Raw genomic sequence first — 19482 nt, 5'->3', positions numbered from 1 at the left:
TTTGGTTTCGCTGCTTTATCATTAAGCTCCCAGGCATTTTCCACAGTTTCCATGAGTTGTGGGCGCTCTGTGCTGTATTTGTCCTATGGGCCGTTCTCCACTCATACTTGTCCTGGCTTTGTGTGCTGTAGCTCCTCCTGTCACTGTCTGCTGTAAGTTCAACTTCATCCGTAAAAAGAATGTCTCAGATTAGATGAAGCATGGCTGTGGTTATGGTTTGTGGGATGGATTCTGCTGTTCCGTTTTGTGTTCTGCGTATGGAATTCTATCTCATTTTCCTGGTTCTAAGTGTGGCCAGCTGACCCTGCAGTCAGGTTGAGGCCCTCGGAGTTCACAGAGACTTCATAGAGGAGCTACTTTGGACTTGGGGACAGCTGTCAAGATGTCTCTGTCGAGAAGGAAGTTGAAAACCAATAAGCCTCTGTCAAATATAGCCAGCAGTGTTAACTGGGGAGAGCAAATTGGGTCAGGGTGAGTGAGGGTTTGGGGTTAAAGTCATCTCCAAAAGATTGGACACCTGGGCCCTAAAATCCATTTGCCTGAGATTAAAGGCCGAACAGGAGAGCTGAGCCTGTCTGAGCTAGATTTCCAGGACAGCTTTAACTGCATTTGGCCTTAAGTCATCTGCCCCTGTAAATTCTTACAAACGAATTACTTAGCAAACCAGTTTTTCTCCCATCCTCCGCCTACTTCCCTAGTGGCAGTTCTAAGCTCTCACCCCTGTTTCCAGGTTTGTACCGAACCCCACACCCTGGCCCCCTTCCCCTCAGAGGAGGCTTCCTCTGATCTTACCTGCTCTCATTCCAGATAGATATTTAACTCTACAGCTGAATCTTCTCTTCCTTCCAGTATCAGAGGACTAGTACTTCTCTTTGCTTCTTACTCTTGTGCTTTGCTCTTGGGTATCTCTGTGGCCCTCAACCAATATTTTTTCCCCTTTGTGGCCTCCGTCCATGAACATACAGAGCTCCTCCCTTTCTCATAAAACTCGTAGTTTTAAAATAATTATTGTAGTTTTAAATAATTATTGTAGTTTTAAATAAATTAAATTATTATAGTTTTAAATAAAATAATTATTGTAGTTTTAAAATAATTATTTATAAAATAATAAAAAGATTTAAATAGTTGTGAGAATAGTATAAAGAACTCCCCTTTGCCCAGACTGACTAATATGGTGAACATTTTGCCGCATTTGCTTTATCATCGTATGCATTTGTTGAACCATCTGGGAATAAATTACAGATATTGTGTCCCTTTACCTTTAAATACCCAAGTGTGTATTTCCTAAGACCAAGGATGTTCTCTTGTATAACCACAGAACAGTTGTCAAAAGCAGGAAACAACATTAATTCAATATTATCTAAGAATGTAGTCATGTTTAAATTTTGCCGATGGTCCTAATAAAGGCCCTTAGACCTTTTCCCCACCCAGTCTAGGATCCAGTTCAGAATCACGCATTGCCTTTAGTTGTCAGCTCTCTCAGTCACCTTCAATCTGGAACAGTTCCTTAGGCTTTGTTCTTCATGACACAGATTTTAAGAGTAAAACCCAGTTACTTTGTAGAATGTCCTGCAGTTTGGGGTTGTCAGGTTACATATGTTTGCGGAGGGTACCGCGGAAGTGGTGATCTTGAGACCAGCGCGGCAGGAGGCAGGGCCTTCGGCTCCCTCATCAGTGATGTTAACTTTAATCACATGTTAACCAGGACTTCAAAGCAAAACAAAGTATACTTGATTTCTGTATACATACCAATGCTTTGCTGCTTAATATAATTGTGGTGATACACGTGCCTTGTGTTAGTGCACCTTTTTGTATTCCTTTATTCTTGGCCTACCTTTTTTTGCCACATTGGCCCCCAACTCCCCATAATGCACATGTACTCATAATTTTGTATGTACTGACAGTACAGTACCCCCTTAGACCCAGGCAAGAAGGGCCTCTGCCCCGGGCTGAGCTTCAGGGCATCCCACTCTGTCCCTCCTCTGGCCATGTCCCTCTCCACCAGATGAGGTAGGTTCGAGGGGCTAAGCGGATGGCCACTCAGGCCCCACCGGTGTGCTGCCCGCTCCCCCACCCCCCGTCCCCTGCTCTAAGTACTGGAATTCCCCACCCAAATCACTTCGAAGCTGATTCCAGAGTCTTTGTAGGCCTGTTCCTCAGAGCGTCGTTTTTGAGGGCAGCCTTGCCAAGGCTTGCAGTGACCATGGAGCAGTGGAGGCATGGGGGAGATGCAGCCTGGGTGTATGGGCTGGGGTGTCCGTCCACATGCCACCATCCACAAGCCCCCTCAGCAGGATGGAGAGGACATGGGGTTGGGCAGAGGGCTTGGAGGCCACACTGCCAAATTCTGTCAGTGAGCTGAGGAATTCAAGAGTTCTAAATTTGAACCTGGCCTTCCAGCTTGTTATGAAAGTGTATTTGTGAAGGTAGGAGAATAGAATGTATTTTATTTAGCAGTGTAATAATTTATAAACGTTTTAAATAACTAGACTTGCTATGTGGACCAATATTTGTTCTTCTGCTCTTGGCCCCATAATTATTAAGGGTAGTCCCATTTACAGGTGTGTGTATGTGTACACACGTACTTGTATGTATAAGCATGTACCTGTTTGTCATTCTTTTATAAATATTGGCATCATTCTGTGCATTCTTTTTGTATCTCATGGAAATCCCTCCTAGCCGTCTGCCGAAGGTCAGATTCATCCTTTTGATTCCTTGGATAACGTCCTGAGTGCAGGTGTACTGATTTATTCAGCCATTCCTCTACTGATAGTCATTCACTTTATTTTTTTGCTGCTCTGAACGATGTTGCAGCAATGACTTTTTTTTTTTGCTGCACTGCATGGCTTGCAGTATCTTAGTTCCCTGACCAGGGATCGAGCCCGGGCCCCAGCAGTAAAAGTGCCAAGTCCTAACCACTGGACCGCCAGGGAATTCCCAGCAACCACTCTTGTACAACGGTCTTTCACAGATGAGTAAATTGCTACCCACCATTCACTCCCTTGAAATAAATCTTCTTTTTTTTTTTTTTTTTTTTTTGTGGTACGTGGGCCTCTCACTGTTGCGGCCTCTCCCGTTTCAGAGCGCAGGCTCCGGACGTGCAGGCTCAGCGGCCATGGCTCACGGGCCTAGCCGCTCTGCAGCATGTGGGATCTTCCTGGACTGGGGCACGAACCCATGTCCCCTGCATCGGCAGGCGGACTCTCAACCACTGCGCCACCAGGGAAGCCCGAAATAAATCTTAAAGATTGGTATGAACCTTTTTTGAATTAAAAAAAGAATAGAGAAATGCATGATTTTAGACTATAGAAATTCTCTGTAATCTCACCTGCCAGAAATAATTGACATTACATTTGGAGTTTATTTTTCCAGGCTCTCTTTCCATGCAGGTGGCAACATATACAGGTATATATTCTGAACAGAAATGGACTTATGAATACACGTCTGCAGCTTTCTCACTGGTGACCTTTCATCGCCGTGTTCAGTGGCCTTCATTTCTTATCACCTTGGCTCACTCTGGAGCATCCCAATCTTCCTGGTTGACTCATCCTGTCTTTTGTGTGTTTCCCCTCCTCTCTCTATGCCCTAAATGTAGCCACTCAAGTTTCAGTCCCCGTATTTCTAGGTATTTGTTTTTTATTTCTAATTGGACAGCCCAGCATCACATGCATTAAGCCACTTTCCCTCATTGCTCCGTTTTCTGGAAATGTTTCTGGCATTTCCCTCAGTTACCCTGGTTCCTGGCTTCCAAGTCTCCTTTCCTTTGGCTCTTCTCTCTCCTTTGGTCCTTATAGCTGAGCTGTCGCCAAGACACGGTTAGGTTAGGACACCATGGGCCAGTCTTCCTCCTCCTCTCTTCCTCCATCTTATGCTGATGAGTTTTCATAGTTGCCTTCATGAAAGTTTTCATGCCATCCTAGAGTGCCCTCTTGATTCCTGCTGGTGGTACTTGCTGATGAGGTGGATTGACACTCCAGTAATCCTAACACAATGCTGTCTTCCATCATCTGTGGAGGTGCCATTGACCCAGTGGAAATGTGCCCTTTGTATTCTCATAGCAGAGCTCCATGGAATGGACCCCTCCCACACACACACCTGACCCCTTGCTGCGTGAGGAGAAGTCCTGCCTCCAGGGGCACTGAGGGCAGGTGCGTGCACACAGTGGAGAGTCAGGGGCCCATCTTGCCCCACCTTTGGTGCATGTGTTTGACCCTTTGGAAATGTGCTTGCCCCAGACCTTATTTCCCTAATCTGTGAATTATAGTTGGACCCCCACATGGCCTCCTAAGCCTTTTCTAATTCTGAAGAAAGGGTGACTCCCTTTAGGAAGCCTCTGGCATTAAGCCAGGAGTATAGTAACCTGAGAAGCCTCAGGGCCTCAGGACAACTCTTTCCCATCAGAGGAAAGGCGGCTCACAGGTATAATAAGCTCTAGAAAAACTCCCTGTTGGAGGATCCCCTATGAGAAGAGGGGTGCTCATCAAATACGGGCTGGGGGTCCATGGGCACGGGGCAGCCATCCTCTCCCTTGACCTTGACTTTTTTCCCACCCTCCTGTGACTCAGCTAGGTCAGCCTCCCACATGGTCCTTACAAAGACTGGAGTTAAAGCAACTATGATTCCCTATTCTAGGTCAAGACCAGTGTCTTCTGAGGACTTCAGAGAGAGCTCTTTATCTCAAAAGGTAAGAAAGCCATCAGAATTGATAACGGGAGGGGGTGTTCCAGAGCCACCAGACATCACTCATGGGCATCCAAGTCTGTCGGTTATCAGCTTATCAGCCTCTGCACGGGGAGTTGCAAGCTGAGATATTTACAAAGTAACAAGTCTACTGCAGTAGGCTGGTTTTCCCTTTTAAAGCATTGTGTGGGCCAAATGCAATAAAACTGAGGCCACCAATTTGCAGTCTCTACATGGACTGTACTTAATTTTGTCCAGCTAAGTTGTGATAATGGTGGGGTGGGCTGTACAAAGTATTATGAAGCCAGATGAGTATTTAGTGTCCATTATGTGCTTGGGGCTGGGGAAAACAGAATTAGTATAGATTAAACCAAGATAATTTTAAAATGCCCTGGCCTTCAAAGAGCTCACTGTGAGATGGGGAGTAATAACAGGAGTTCTCATTGATTGTGTAATACAATTTGTTGGGGCTTCACATGTGTTCAGGTGTCATTTTATCTCACCACAACCCTTCAAGGTGGATACTGGGGAGAGATTTTGCAGATAAGGAAACTCATGGCTCAGAGAAGTGATGTGATATGCCCATGATAAATTAGCTTGGGAGCAGGGAGCCAGGCAGAATTCTAGCCCAGAGAGCTCTGGGACTCTACAGCCGTGTGTTTCCCATCACACCTTGCTGTCACACATATGGATAGACATGCTCAGGTGTCAAGCATGCAAGGCAGATAGGAGCAAAGAGTTTGGAAGCACAGAGGTGGCAATGATGACTCTCACCTGAAAGTTATTGAAAAGCTCCTTGGAGGAGGTGTCATTTGAGCCAGAGTTTGAAGCATGGGTAGGAGTTCATCTCTGGGGATGATGGTCTGTGTTGCATAGAGGGAAAGACGTGAGGAGAAGTGGAATGCTGTCTGTGTGTTGGGGGGTGGTGGAGAGCAGTTGGCGTGCCTGGACCATGGTGTCTGCATTACAACTAGAAAGACAGATCAGGGCTACATTGCAAAGGGCTTTGAGTGCCACACTCAGGAGTTGGGGATGATGGGAGTAGCCTGGAAAGTGTCAGCTGGGATCGAGTCGTGATCAGATTTGCCTTCCAGAAAGATAATTTGTGCGAGTGTTTTGGGAGGTGGATTTAAAGGGAAGACCAAATTCTGGTCCCAGTTGGGGAAGGTCATTGTACTTGTCCCAGCAAAAGGCTAGGGTTTAGGGTGGGGCAGGGATGTGGGAGAGGAGGGTCTAGATATAGGAGATGGATCATAGTAAGAATCAATAGGAAGGACAGTAAGAATGCAAGGGAGGCAGAGGGAAGAACCAAAGATGGCGGTGGGATTTCCAACCTCGGGGCCTGCGTGGCTGGTGAGAGCATTAACTAGCTCATCTGTTGGGCTCCGTGAAGGCAGGTCTCCACTCTGTTCGATGGTGTGTCCACAGTGCCTGGCACTCAACGAATATGCCTAGACCCTGAGGGAATGAGGGAAAGTTCACAGTTGGAGGAGCACAGCGTTTGGTGTGACTGGGGTGGGGAGAGTGAGTAGTCCAAACTCCACCTTGTCTTTTGACTTTCTGAACCGAAGTCTTCTTCACTGCCCAAGGCCCAAAGCAGTGCATTTCAGTGGGCAACACCCAATGGTTATCACATAGTCCACACCTGGAGTCTTTTGGGGGAGGTGGCCTTTGATGACCTGAGTCTTCAGGAACCTGCAACACTCTGCTAAGGGTCAAAATGAGTCACGTGTAGGGGCGGCAGAGGGGAAGCTTTGTTGAGGGCTGGGGGGATGGGGAAGGCTGGGTGGAGAATGCGGGAAGGTGAGCAGGAGGTGGCGGAAGCCTAGAGCCCCCGATGGAGGGGACTGCGTGAGCTTGGCTGTCGCGCACAGGTGATCTGACCTGATCCGGGGTGTCTGGGCTGGTCAGCACAGAATCACAATGGCTGGAGAAGATGGAGCTGGATTCCTTGGGCTCTTGAGTTCTGACCACTGAAGATTTGAAACTATATAGTTACTCAACTGAAGCACCTTGTCGAGTCCTGTGATGTGTGAGGTGGGACCTTGGCTGTGTCTGCTAACCTCGCTGAGCCTCAGTTGTGGCATCTGTAAAAGGGGAACAGTAGTTAACTCCCCAGAGTCAGGAGAAGCGGTCTAGATCTTCCTTGGGCTTCCTAGGCCTAAAAGTGGTTAAAGACTTACTTGTTTGCATCAGTAAGTAACACACCACAACACTACCTACCCCAAAGGTGTGCTCTTTCAATAAGATGTGCTGAAACTGTTCAGCTCAGGAAATCACCCCTCTCAGGGCCTGGTTCCTGTAGTCAACTGTGTTCCAGGTGTCCTCTGCAGGTGGGTCCCAGAAGAACAAGGAGGTTCTCAGCTCCCCGACACCATCCGTCTCCCTTAGCCAGACATCCGACTTCCAACACGAGTCTCAGCTGTTCACTGAGCCACACCTGGCCCAGATGGAGAAAACGTTTCAAGATGAGGTCGACTCGACTGGAGGTGAGGCTACGTCATGGGCTCAGCCTCTGGCTTCTGCACAGGGAGGGACCCAGGACCTGGTGTAGGTGAAGGGTGCAGACTTGACAAGTGTTTTTATATCCAGTATCTCCTTTAAAACTTTTCATCGTTATACTGTGTGGGTATTGTAAGCCTACTAGAGGCTATTTGGGACCGAGGAAAAAAATACCCCTAATCCAAACACTTGGGTAATCTCTATCAGCATTTCAGTATGTTTTCTTCCAAACAGTTTCATATGTATGCTTCATTTTCTATTGCTGTGTAGCAATATTCCCACAAAATTAGTGGCTTAAACCAGCACTTGTTTATTATCTCACCATTTCAGTTGGTCAGGAGTCTGGGCACAGCTTAGCTGGCTTCCCTGCTCAGGGTCTCACTAGGCTGCAGCCAAGGTGTCAGCTGGGGTTGCAGTATCATCTGGGGCTTGACTGGGAAGGATCCACTTTTTTTTTTGCTGCGTCGGGTCTTAGTTGCAGCAGGCAGGCCCTTCGTTGTGGCACACGGGCTCCAGAGCGCATGGGCTCTGTAGTTTGCAGCACGTGGGCTCTCTAGCTGAGGCGCAAGGGCTCAGTAGTTGCAGCGCATGGGCTTAGTTGCCCCTCGGCATGTGGGATCTTAGTTCCCCGACCAGGGACTGAACCCGCATCCCCTGCATTGGAAGGTGGATTCTTAACCACTGGACCACCAGGGAAGTCCCGGAAGGATCCACTTCTAAGTTCACCAGGTTGTTGGCAGAATTCATCTCCTTGAAGCTGCAGGACTGAGGGCTCTTGTTTCTTCCTGGCTATTAAAGGGCCACTGTTTTCAGCTCCTGGAGCCGCCCAGTTCCTGGCCCTGTGGGACTCACCAACACGGCTGATTTCAAGACTCAAGTCAGGCAGGAAGATAGCAACTCCAGCACGATGTGTGCTACAGTCTCATAGTCATGCACACACAGTCCCGTATATCCTGTCACCTTTGCCGTATTCTGTTGGTCAGGAGCAAGTCACAGGTTCTGCCACACTCAAAGGCAAGGGATCACAGGAGGGCATGAACGCCAGGAGGTGGCCATCATGGGGCCACCGTCAGCCTCTCTGCCCCAGATGGCTATGTGTGTTTTCACGTGTCTGTAATTGTACTTTATGTAATTTCAGACCCTTCTTTTTCTCTTAATGTTAATTCCTTAAGGGTTTTTTCATACTTTATGTGGTCTTCTGAATCATCATTAGCAGTGAATGCAAGTGCTCTACTGGTTGACTAAGCCATTTCCCTAAATGAAACATTTAGGTTTTATTGAGTTTAAATAACATTGTGAAGAACATCCTTTGTGCATCGAACTTTTTTTCTCTTTAGAGCTTGATTTATGCCCTTGGGAAGATACACATAAACTTAAATTATTCCTATTGGAATACTTAAAGTCATCTTCATTTCTGTCCACTAGACTCTGAGCGCCAATGCTGGGGCCATGTCTGCTTGCCCCCTCAATTTGAGTTTTACAGCCACACCGTGTTTTGGCAGGAAAGGGTAACAAATGGTCAGTTTAAGAAGAGCAAAGTGAGGTGGGGGAGGGACAGTTTGTGTCTGACCTGAAACTGAGATTGTCCCTAATCAGAGTTCTTCGGGTGTCGGTATTTGGCGGCCAGGAGGTGCCACCACTGTGTCTTAGAGGACCCGACAGCCCCAGCTTTAGCCACAGTTTTTATTCTGTTTTGTCTTTTGTTTTGAACAGGTAATATAGGCACACAGTTCAAAATTCAAAAGGTGCCGTTATCTCTCCCTCTTTTCGAAGCAGACCACCATGCAGTATTTTTACAATGCTGCATTACAAACGTTTTCCAAAAAAAAAAATTCAAAAGGCACTTTCCTCATGATACCTTTTCTTGGTATACAGAGAAAATGTCTCCCTGGGCCAGACTGTGCTGCTCCATCCAGCATGCAGTCCCTGCAGGCGTTACTGCCTTCTGTTTCCTGTGACCTTCAGAAGCACAGAGTGCCTGTAGTTGCTTCCCCCTCCTTTTCATATGCACTACTGTCTACACTGCTCTATTCCTTGCTTTTTTTCCTCCAGCTTTATTGAGGTATAATTGACAAATAAAATTGTAATGTACTTAAAGTGTGCAAAGTGATGATTTGATATCCGTATACATTGTGAAGGATCTGCACAATTGTCTACTCCTTGCTTTTTTAAAAAATAATTTTTATCTAGTTTCCCTTCTTGAATATGTCTTGACCTAATATGTCTTGAAATCTTTTCCTATCAGTGTAAAAAGAGCTTCCTCATTTTAAAAAACAAAACAGAAAACTGGCCGTGGTTTTAAAATGGAGGAAAGGAAAATTCACTCTTAGCTGATGGAGGGTAAGGGAAAATAGGACCCTTTTTCAGAAACCTTTAAAAGAGGTGAATTCTGAGCATGGGCTTGAAACCGTTTCTCGGGAACCCTGGCCATTTGTGCTTGCCTCGGAGGGAAGAGGGGAGATACATGGTTCTCTTCCCTGTTCTGCAAGTTCCCTTTTTGGGCTGTAGTGGTTTTGCTGGTCTTGAAAGTGTCCACGTACCCCTGGCCCGCTGCCCGGTGGGGCCTGCCTGGGGGAGGCTGCAGGCTGCTCAGGGGTCGTGGGAGAACCATCGGGCTAGGGGGCCCTGCAGCTCGGCCTGCAGGCAGGGGGAACTTACCTTCTGCTCAGGTGCTCCTGGGTGGACGTGGGTGGCACACAGTCTGAGTGCCACCCACCCTTTATGCCAACAGACATTTTACCAAGCTCTGCCGGGCCTTATGGTTTATATAGGCCTCTGCTGGATTTTATTCAGTTCTCCCAGAAGCCCTGTAGCAGGGGTCCTGACTGTCCGCGGGAGGCACCTGGGGGCTCTGCGCAGACAGGCATCAACCACAGGCCCCGACAGAGTGGCCAGTCCTGTGGCACCAAAGCCTGTGCCTTCTCGGGCACCCCCACCATGTGGAGCACCTCAGATGCTAAAATAGATGAAAGAAGGCCCCTTCAGTGAGAGCAGGGCTGTAAGTCCAGTGTGCAGCATCATCCTGTCCTCCATGATCTGTGTGCTGAGAAGGGCAGGCATGCGCTCTGGACAAGCGTGGGGAACAGGTACTTATTTCCCCTGGAGGGCAGAGTGGAGGCTAGGAAACAACATTTTTCTTTTCATTTCTTTCTTTTCTTTTTTTCAATTGAAGTATAGTTAATTTGCAGTGTTGTGTTAGTTTCAGGTATACAGCAAAGTGATTCAATTACACATATATATTATTTTTCAGATTCTTTCCCATGTAAGTTATTATAAAACAACATTTTTCTTAAGTATTTTTAATTTAGCATTTATTTTTTTAGATGCTTATAAGTATATAAAAACAGAGATAAATAATCCATTATCCTACCTCTTGGCATTACAAAGAAAGGAAGAGAAAGGGGCGGGGAGCTGGGGGCACTTGGCACTGGAAGAGTACATGGGTAGAAAGTTCAGACAACACAGAGAGGTGTGGGTGCAGCGGGAGCCTTTCCCCCTTCCTCCACCCCTGACTCCTGCCCCACTGTGTTCAGAGGAGGTCATCCTTGACCTGCCTGGAGAGGTGAAGTGGGAGTTTCCCAGGAGATGGGGAACAGGGAGGGTCAAGGCAGGGGCCTGGCATAGGAGAGGTGTTGCTGGGCTAGAGGGCGAGCGGGGCATCCTGGAGCAAGGCTGGGGGGCCAGGTGGCCCTGGGGGGCTGGTGGGTGCCCTCGGGTCACAGGGCCCTGAACTCCGGCAGTGGGGCTGATGGGGAGGTGGCACATCTAGGCCTGTTTGAGAAAGGTAAGTGTCATGGTGGCCAGGAGGTCGGGCTGGATGTGGAGCCTGGGGGGGTTGTTGAAAGAGCTCATCATGTGATGGCCTCACATGGGGTCCTGGAGATTATAACAGAGAGGAGAAAGTCTTCTGGTTTCAAATCCCCGCTGCACCACTGTGTGTCCTTGGGCAAATCCCGCACCTCTTGTGCCTCTTGTGTGCTCATCTGTAAGATGGGGAGAATGACAGTGCACCATTCTAGGACCACAGGACTCACCCCTCAGGTGTTCTTCTTGGGTGACTGGGTGGAGGTGGTGCCGTTAGCAGAGATGGTAAACACAGGAAATGGGAGCAAGTTTCGGGATAAAGATAAGAAATTGGATTTTAAACATGCTGAGTTGAAAGGGCCGGGGGGACACTTGGAAATATTCAGGGACATGGAGAGAAATTCTCTCCTGAGATGTAGAGATGGGTGAATAGATGAGGTCGTTCAAGGAGAGTGTCCAGCAGAAAAGAAAGGGACAGTGATGGGAAGAGCTGAGGCACGTGACGAGCGACAGGACAGAGCAGGTGACGGAGCCTGGGGGAGACGCAGCAGCCCGGGGAGGCGAGACTGGCTGGTGCTTGGCTGCCAGAAGGGAGGAGGCCCCGAGGGTGGGGTTCGAGGTCACTGGGGCCAAGAGGAGTGAGCTGGCAGGAGTCAGGGAGCCGCCCAGAAAGTCCCTCCTGCCTGATCCTAGGGAACGTAGGGGCCCCCTCCGCAGGGACATGATATTTCCACTTTTGTGCTTCGAGAGCTGTTAGTGAACCATTTGGTGTGAGGGGTGAGCACTTCCTTTTAGCCGTGATGAGCAGGGGACCTGACTGGCTCCCACAGTGTACATTTCTTTTCCAGGACACCTTTGTGTCTATTCTCTTGTTATACTCAAATTTTTTTCAGTAAACTGTTTTTAAGAAGGATATTAAAATAATACAGCAGTGGACAATATATACAAGTTCTTAAACACCAATGAAAGGGACTCTCCCTGTAGTGTTGTCAAGAGGAGTTTGTTCATTAAACCCGCACAAAGGCCCTTTGACTGCCAGCTCTTTCCAGAGGGGACAGCTCTGTGCTCGGGGACTGTCCCCTGACATCCATCTGATACACGGAGGGGCTGTTACATGTCACTCAAATGTGTAAGGCTCTTGGCTGTCGCTTCAGGTCAGCAGGATGGCTCCTTCTTTAAGCAGGGCAGCTTTCGTTCAGGCTTTCATTTGTTCCTCAGTTTAGCAGTAAATGTTGCTGTAGTGACGTGCTGGGTGTTGTATGAGGAGCGTGGAATAGGGTGAGAGCGTGACCCCAGCTTGCTGGGGATGGTCTGGGTGCCACCACTCACCAGCTGTGTGACCTTGGGCACACGATCCCACCTCTCTGTGCCACAGTTTCCTCACAGCACCCCCACCCCGCCCCCGCCCCCACCCGCCACCATCAGGTGATCAGTAAGAATAAACGCAGAAGGTAGTGGTCCCCAGTCATAGTCATCATGTCCCAGTGCCAACAGAAACACTCTGGGAACAAACATTTGCTGCGTGCTGAGGACCCAGTCAGAGAGGGGACAGGCTCAGCCCTGCACTGCCCGAGCTCATGTCCAGGCTGGTAAGGAGGAAGGTTTGGGGGGAAGTAGGAGCCAGGCATGGGGCTGGGCCGCCCCCTTCGAGAGTCCCTGGGAAAGGCTTCCCTGTGGAGGAACCAGATGGTGCAAAGGCCTTGAGGTGGCAGGGTGAGAAATGGTGTGGGGACATGGTGGCTGGAGCAGAGAATGAAGGGGATGGTGGTGAGAGGTGAGGTCCGAGAGGAGCAGCCTTCAGGCCATGGCGAAAGCTCCAGATATTTGGAGGGGGTTCTAGAAGTTCTTTTTAAAAACTGTGATTCTTTTTAAAAAAATCTAGACAGGAGTAATTGATCCATTTGCAGACAGATACCCCTGTAGCCACAAAACCCAGCAGGGGAAGAAATTTTATCCCAGCCCCTCTGCCTCTCCCCTGCCCATCTTTCCCTCCAGCCCAAGTTTGTATTTTCATTGCCTCTAAAAGATGTGTTTCACCTCTTCCTCTATAGCTTTGAATTTATTTATGTCCGTTTGTTGCCATTGTTTACTTATGTTTTTCTTCTTTCTGTATTTATTTATTTATTTTGGAGTTTTCATCAGTTTTCTTTGTCTCAATGCCTGGTCTGTCTGATTTGCTCAGAAATGGGATCTGATCTTTTTTAGTACCCACCCCCGTCACTGCCGTGGGACCAACATGGTGCTTTCACGCGGCAGGTGTGCAGCCAGTATTTTTGGGTGATCGCATGTTGAACAGATGAGATGCAAAAGATGACCCGGCAACGTGATCCTCTGTGTGTTCCCCCTCAGCACCCAGATACCCAGGAACGCTGTGGCTGGTGATGGGGCCGAGGGACTTTTGGTGAAGTGGACGGTGTTCTTCCTTCTCTCTTTTGAAGCCCTGGACATGAAGACTTTCGTTAAGGCTGTGAAGAAGATTCTGAGCAATGCGTCCATCGAGATGATAGAGGCGCTGTTTTTGAAGGTGGACATGAACTGTAACGGCCTCACCTCCGCTGCTTCAGGTGGCTGGAGGGTGCAGTCCTTGGCTGGTCAGTGGGGCACGTGGAGGGCTGAAGAGGGGGGTAGACTCTGGGGGGCTTGCTGGATAGAGAGAACACTTGGAGTCTTTGAGGGGGCCCTCCCGAGACCCCTGTGAGCTGGGCTCACTGCAGCTTGTTCCCCTGCCAGGGTACAGGAGGGTATGTGACAAACGCTAGTGACCCCTGCCCGAGACTGGCTGAGCACACAGCAGTGAGCGGCAAGGACCCCCGCCTGCCACGTGGCTCTCCTGCACACCAGCCTCCCATTTGGCTCAGGGGATTCCAGCCGGTGCCACAAACATCTCTTAGCCCTTTATGGTCACTCAGTGGCTGTTAAATCAAAAAATGTCAGGGTTGGGCTTCCCTGGTGGTGCAGTGGCTGAGTCCGCCTGCCGATGCAGGGGACACAGGTTTGTGCCCCGGTCCGGGAGGATCCCACGTGCCGCGGAGCGGCTAGGCCCGTGAGCCATGGCTGCTGAGCCTGCGCGTCCGGAGCCTGTGCTCCGCAATGGGAGAGGCCACAACAGTGAGAGGCCCGCGTACCGCAAAAAAAAAAAAAAGTCAGGGTTTTAGAGCATATTAATAATAATGCTTTTTACCCCTGATTTTAAATGTTCTACAGTGCATGTACAGCATTTAAGAATGCAAAAGAACACAGTAAAGTACAAAAAACCAGTCTGATGTATTGATGTAGCAATGCTGACAACGATAACTAGCATTTACACCAGACATTGTGCTAAGCAGTTTATATATTATTATACTTAAACCTCACAGGAATCCTATGGGGTAGGTGCTGGTAATGTACCTCCATTTGACAGATTGGGAAACTGATGCAAGAGAGGAATAAATTGGGCCAGGGTTACAGAGCTAGTTAGCAGCCGGGCCAATCTTCAGACCCAGGGATTTTGCCTCAAGAGCCCATGTGTTAACAGCTCTGTCATACCTCCCCCTCAGCATAGATGTACATTCTGTTTCTTTTTTTTTTTTTTTTTTTTTTTGCGGTACGCAGGCCTCTCACTGTTGTGGCCTCTCCCGTTGTGGAGCACAGGCTCCGGACGCGCAGGCTCAGCAGCCATGGCTCATGGGACCAGCCGCTGCACGGCATGTGGGATCTTCCCGGACCGGGGCACGAACCCGTGTCCCCTGCATCGGCAGACAGACTCTCAACCACTGCGCCACCAGGGAACCCCTACGTTCTGTCTCTTTATGTGTGTTTTTTGTTTTCATTTCTCTTAATACTCTATAATAAATATGTTTCCAGCACTCTGTCATCTACACAGTGATCTTTCTTCATAACTCCCTGTTTTTTTTAAATTAATTAATTAATTTATTTTTGGCTGCTTTGGGTCTTCGTTGCTGCGCGTGGGCTTTCTCTAGTTGTGGTGAGTGGGGGCTACTCTTCCTTGCAGTGCATGGGCCTCTCATTGTGGTGGCTTCTCTTGTTGCAGAGCACGGGCTCTAGGCGCGCAGGCTTCAGTAGTTGTGGCATGTGGGCTCAGTAGTTGTGGCTCACGGGCTCTAGAGCGCAGGCTCAGTAGTTGCAGCTCGTGGGCTCTAGAGCTCAGGCTCAGTAGTTGCGGCTCGCAGGCTCTAGAGCGCAGGCTCAGTGGTTGTGGCGCACAGGCTTAGTTGCTCTGCAACGTGTGCGATCTTCCCGGACCAGGGCTCGAACCCGTGTCCCCTGCATTGGCAGGTGGATTCTTAACCACTGTACTACCAGGGAAGTCCCCTGTCTCTTGTCATAGCTTCATATGGTGGCCCATTTCGGCCTTGGCCATATTTTCGTGAGGCTGGTCAGTAGAGTCTAGATTTGCCTTCGTGGCCTGGCTTATGGGTCCTCCCCAGCTATTGACTTCTTGATATATGAGCTGGGGCAACTCATCTATACTTATATGGGTCTTAGTCTTATTATCCATAAAGTGGGGTGAATAAAGAGACTCAGATGCAATGGCAAATGTGGAGTGATGTGAGGATTATCTAGGATTACAGAAACGCGTTGAGGGAGGCGCTGCTGTGCTGTCTTCACAAATGCACGCACAGAGGCCCTTTGCCGATCCAGATCCAAGAACAGCTCTGGTGCTTGGCTTCTTCCCTCGGCCAGAGCCTCTGGGGGCTCCCGGAGCCCCTTGGAAGGGGCTGGGAGAGACGGGCGAGGCACTGGAAGCCGGTGCTCTGCCAGTTTGGCCGACGCCCTCCCTGCTGGCGTTTCTTCCTGAGGCAGCAGGAGTACCTGGACTACGTGATGCGTGAGTTCAAGGGGAAGGAGAAGATGATGAGAAGCCAGTGCTACCTGCGCTTCCACCTTCCCATGAGGATCATACCCCTGTAAGGAGCCTCTCCCTGGGCTCCCTGGACTGAAGGTTGTGTCTGGACCAGGCTGGGGCCAGCCCTGCATCGCCCCTTCCTAAGTCCCCGCGCCTGTCTGTGGGGCCACTGTGGGCCTGGCACCACGCCTGCAGCTCTGTATTCTTCAGCTTGTTTCAGCCTCACAACCCCACAGGTGGGCTTGAGCAGCCCCTCATTGTGTCCCCATTTTTCAGACAAGGAAACTGAGGCTCAGAGAGGCCAAGTGACAGTGGTGGGGTTGCTCTGTTGGACCCTCCGTATCCACAGCATAGACGCTGCTCCCACTTCCTGCTCTGGCTGGGGCTGAGCAGGTCTGTGGTTTCATCCACAGGGTACAGATGGCTCACATAGCGGGGACAGGGCTTTCCCTTGAGGTGACAGGAGTGAGGGCCATCACAGGAGACTGCTCAAGCCCGCACCGGGCCTCGGGAGCAGCCCCTGCATCACTCCTGGCGCAAGTGGCTCCTGTCCCTGCCTTGATTTGTGCCTGACCCGCGGGCGCTCTCCTCCATGTGGCTCCTTCTCTCTCTGTGCCCTGGCCCTGTTTGCCCCCACCCCTCCAAACTCCCTAAGAACGAGGAACATTCTAGTGGATCCAGCCCGTGGGCCCAGGCTTCCTGAGCTGGGCTGCTGCAGGCCTCTTGCTCTCCTCCCGGAGTCTGCCTTGGTTGGGGCACCAGATGCCCCATGCAGGCGGCCGGGGCCTGGGAGCCAGGTCCTGTGGTAACAGGTGTGGTGGCCTCCATTTGTGGCCTGGTTATAACCAGAGGGGCTGTGGGTGAGTTTGTCTCTGGGGACCACACCCAGAGCAGGCCACGGAGAAGACCACAAGGGTGTCTCTGCCCTCAACCAACCTGAAGTTTAATAGAGAAGATGGTGCGATGAAAACCACGGAAGGGTAACTTTGAAAACAATTTGGTCAAGATTTGAGGAATAGCCAATAAATATGAGTGATGACACACTTTGCAACCGTAAATTTCTACATGGAAACTTTGCTGGGTGTCGTCATACCTTTGCTGGTCTATTTCCTGGGACGTTTGATTCCCCAGGGTGATCCCAAGGGCCTGAAACAAGAAGCTTGTCCCTGTTTTCTCCTGTTTATTTGCTCAACCTCCTAACCTGGAGGGCATGTCCAGCTTGGTGGAGAAAATAGCCAAATAATATTTCATCACCATCAGGAAGGGGTAACTTTGAAAACTGGCTCACCTGGACTGAGCCTGGGCCAAGCTCACCCAGCGCACCATCTCCTTGATCCCGTGGAGGTGCTGTCACTGTGGAGATGAGGAAGCTGAGACCTCAGGAGGGGACAGCTTCCTGGGGCACTCTTCAGAGCTCTCACCTCTTGGGTCTGTTCCCTACAGTCCCTTGGCCCTGACAGAGGAGGCAGAATTGGAAGGGACGGCTAGAGAGGTGACTGAGAAAATTGGTCAGGCTCTGAGCAGAGCCGTGGGCTGAGGGCAAGAGAGAGGGGAGAGCCGTGTCCAGAGAACGAGTCCCCGTTTCTCGTGCAGAGTCTGTAACACAGTAGAATTTCCCAGTGACGTGGGTTATCCTTAAGTCATGGCTCAGCTCACATCCATGGCAACGTGTGGAAAGGGCTCTGGCTGGAGTCGGAGTCGAGGTGCCTGGGTTCTAGTCCCAGCTCTGCTGGGAACCAGGACATAACTCCAGGCAGTTAGCCCCTGGCTCCCTGTAGGGTGAGGCAACATCACCTGCCCCGCTGGGGCCCAGAGGTGTGGGCACATCGAGTGGGAGAGAGTGTGCTGTGCTGTGTCTGGCCCTTTAATAGCCAGTTGGCTTAGCCAGCTTGGGGACGGGAAAGAAGCCACTGGAAGGTGGCGTTGAAGTTCGCTGGGAAGGCTGTTCAGTGGCTTCCTGTGAGGCCAGGCATGCCCCAGGAGCTATTAGCTATGCTCAGGGCATGATTTTGGAGATGAAGAGTTGGGTTCACAAGGCCCTGATTTCTCACTGTCCCTTTATCTACTTTTATCTCGTTCTTGGACCCTATTCCCCCCTCCATCTCTAAGCACTAGAGTAGTTGCTGGAAACACTGTTATTTTGCAGTTTTCCTCACAAGCCCCACTCCACTCGCCTCCTGTGGGCTGTTTTTCCTGTGAAAGGACATCTGGCCCATCCCATCATGAGGAAGCTGACTGGCTATTTCATGGGATAAACTTACTGCTCTGGGAGGCCCGTGTCACCCCAGCATCCCATGTGGGTCTCCTTTCCTTCTGGCCACGGTTGTCAGCGGTGACAGTCCCCTTTGGAGGAGGGGCAGAGCCCACGTCTCACAGAAACTCACCCGAGTTTCTCATGGTGCCTGTGAGGGAAGCTGTGTCCTTCCTCCTCTGTGCTCTTTGCTCTGGTTTGGTTTGGGCTCCTCTCTCTTATCACCTTCCGCAGGAATCATGGGTGTGAGATTGTGAAAGTGGAGTTCTTAGTCCAGCGGCGCAAGAAGATAGGGCATTTCCTGACTGTCACCAAGGACGGGATCCTGCAGTTCTGGTCGGAGTCCTTCTCGCTGACCAGCTCCTTTAGGGTGAGTGGGGCCCACGTGGGTGGTTGGAAAGTCTCTGCCTTCATGCCCTGGACCCGAGTGGGCTCCTTCTCTGGACCCGTGGGCTAGACAGCCACACTTGCTCCTGGGAGCAGGTCCTGGCTTCCCCATGGGACCATGAGCCTCGCATTTCTTTTCTGAAAGCAGGATTCCACCTGGATGTCCATTGCACTTAGATGTCCAACAGATAACCTAAACCCACTTTGTTCAAATTGAATGTCACTGTAGCCCTCCCTGCCCACCAGGCTTCCTTCTCCTGTGCCTCCAGGTCAGTGAATGGCATCATCATCCACCAGGGTTCTCGTGTTGGAGATCAACCTCCTTTCCTTTCTCTGTCACACCCATTCCACCACCAAGTCCTGCTGGTTCAAATCCTCTGCTTGGACCAGGGAGGAAGTCGCAGTGACTGTGAACATGGGCTCCGGAGCCCAACTGCCAGACGTAGAGCTCTGACTGTACCACCCCCCAGCTCTGTGACCTTGGAAGTTACTATATTGCTCTCTGTGTATCAGTTTCCTCATCTGTCAAGTGGGGTTAATAATAGTATCCCCTACAGGCAGGGTTGTTGGGAGGATTTAATGACATAATCCATGCCTGGTGCTGGGAGCAGGGCAAGGCACGCAGCAAGCACCCGATAAACATAAGCTGACATCGTCATTGTCATGGTCGTTTGTGCCGTCAGCTCCTGGCCAAGCGCGGTAAATGATAGAATGCTCGGGAAAACCCCTGTGTACTTGCCTTTGCCAGGCCAGGCCAGAGTCCTCCAGCAGATGAGGAGGGCCCAGCTCTGCAGAGAAGGCTGAGTGAGCATGCTCTGTGCCTGCAGAGTGTTTCCTAATTGCATCAGGGGTCATCCTTTGGGGCAGGAGGATTCTGTATCATCCCCCTGACCCCAGTTGCCAAGGGAGAGAACCAAGGTGTGTGGAGTTCTAGTGACTCTCTTGGGTGCACTTGGTAGCCTGGGATCAAAGGGGATTCTCACCTGTACTCCCGAGGCTGGCGTTTCTGGCA

General features: G+C 50.2%; 1 protein-coding gene across 1 annotated transcript in view; it reads left to right on the top strand.

Annotated features, from left to right (window-relative positions):
- Nucleotides 1-6473: 6473 nt before the first annotated feature.
- The window catches only part of EFCAB8 (EF-hand calcium binding domain 8), a gene marked incomplete at both ends in the record, with an annotated part of 30787 nt that continues 17778 nt past the window's right edge, over nt 6474-19482 (top strand). The window contains 7 exon segments of the mRNA XM_079944623.1: nt 6474-6483; nt 7014-7169; nt 13425-13577; nt 13717-13727; nt 15550-15893; nt 17276-17340; nt 18242-18453. Coding sequence (XP_079800749.1) covers nt 6474-6483; nt 7014-7169; nt 13425-13577; nt 13717-13727; nt 15550-15893; nt 17276-17340; nt 18242-18453 — 951 coding nt within the window.

Source organism: Stenella coeruleoalba (assembly GCF_951394435.1).
Source record: "Stenella coeruleoalba genome assembly, chromosome: 15".
Lineage (NCBI taxonomy): Eukaryota > Metazoa > Chordata > Mammalia > Artiodactyla > Delphinidae > Stenella > Stenella coeruleoalba.
This window is presented reverse-complemented; position numbering and strand designations above follow the sequence as displayed.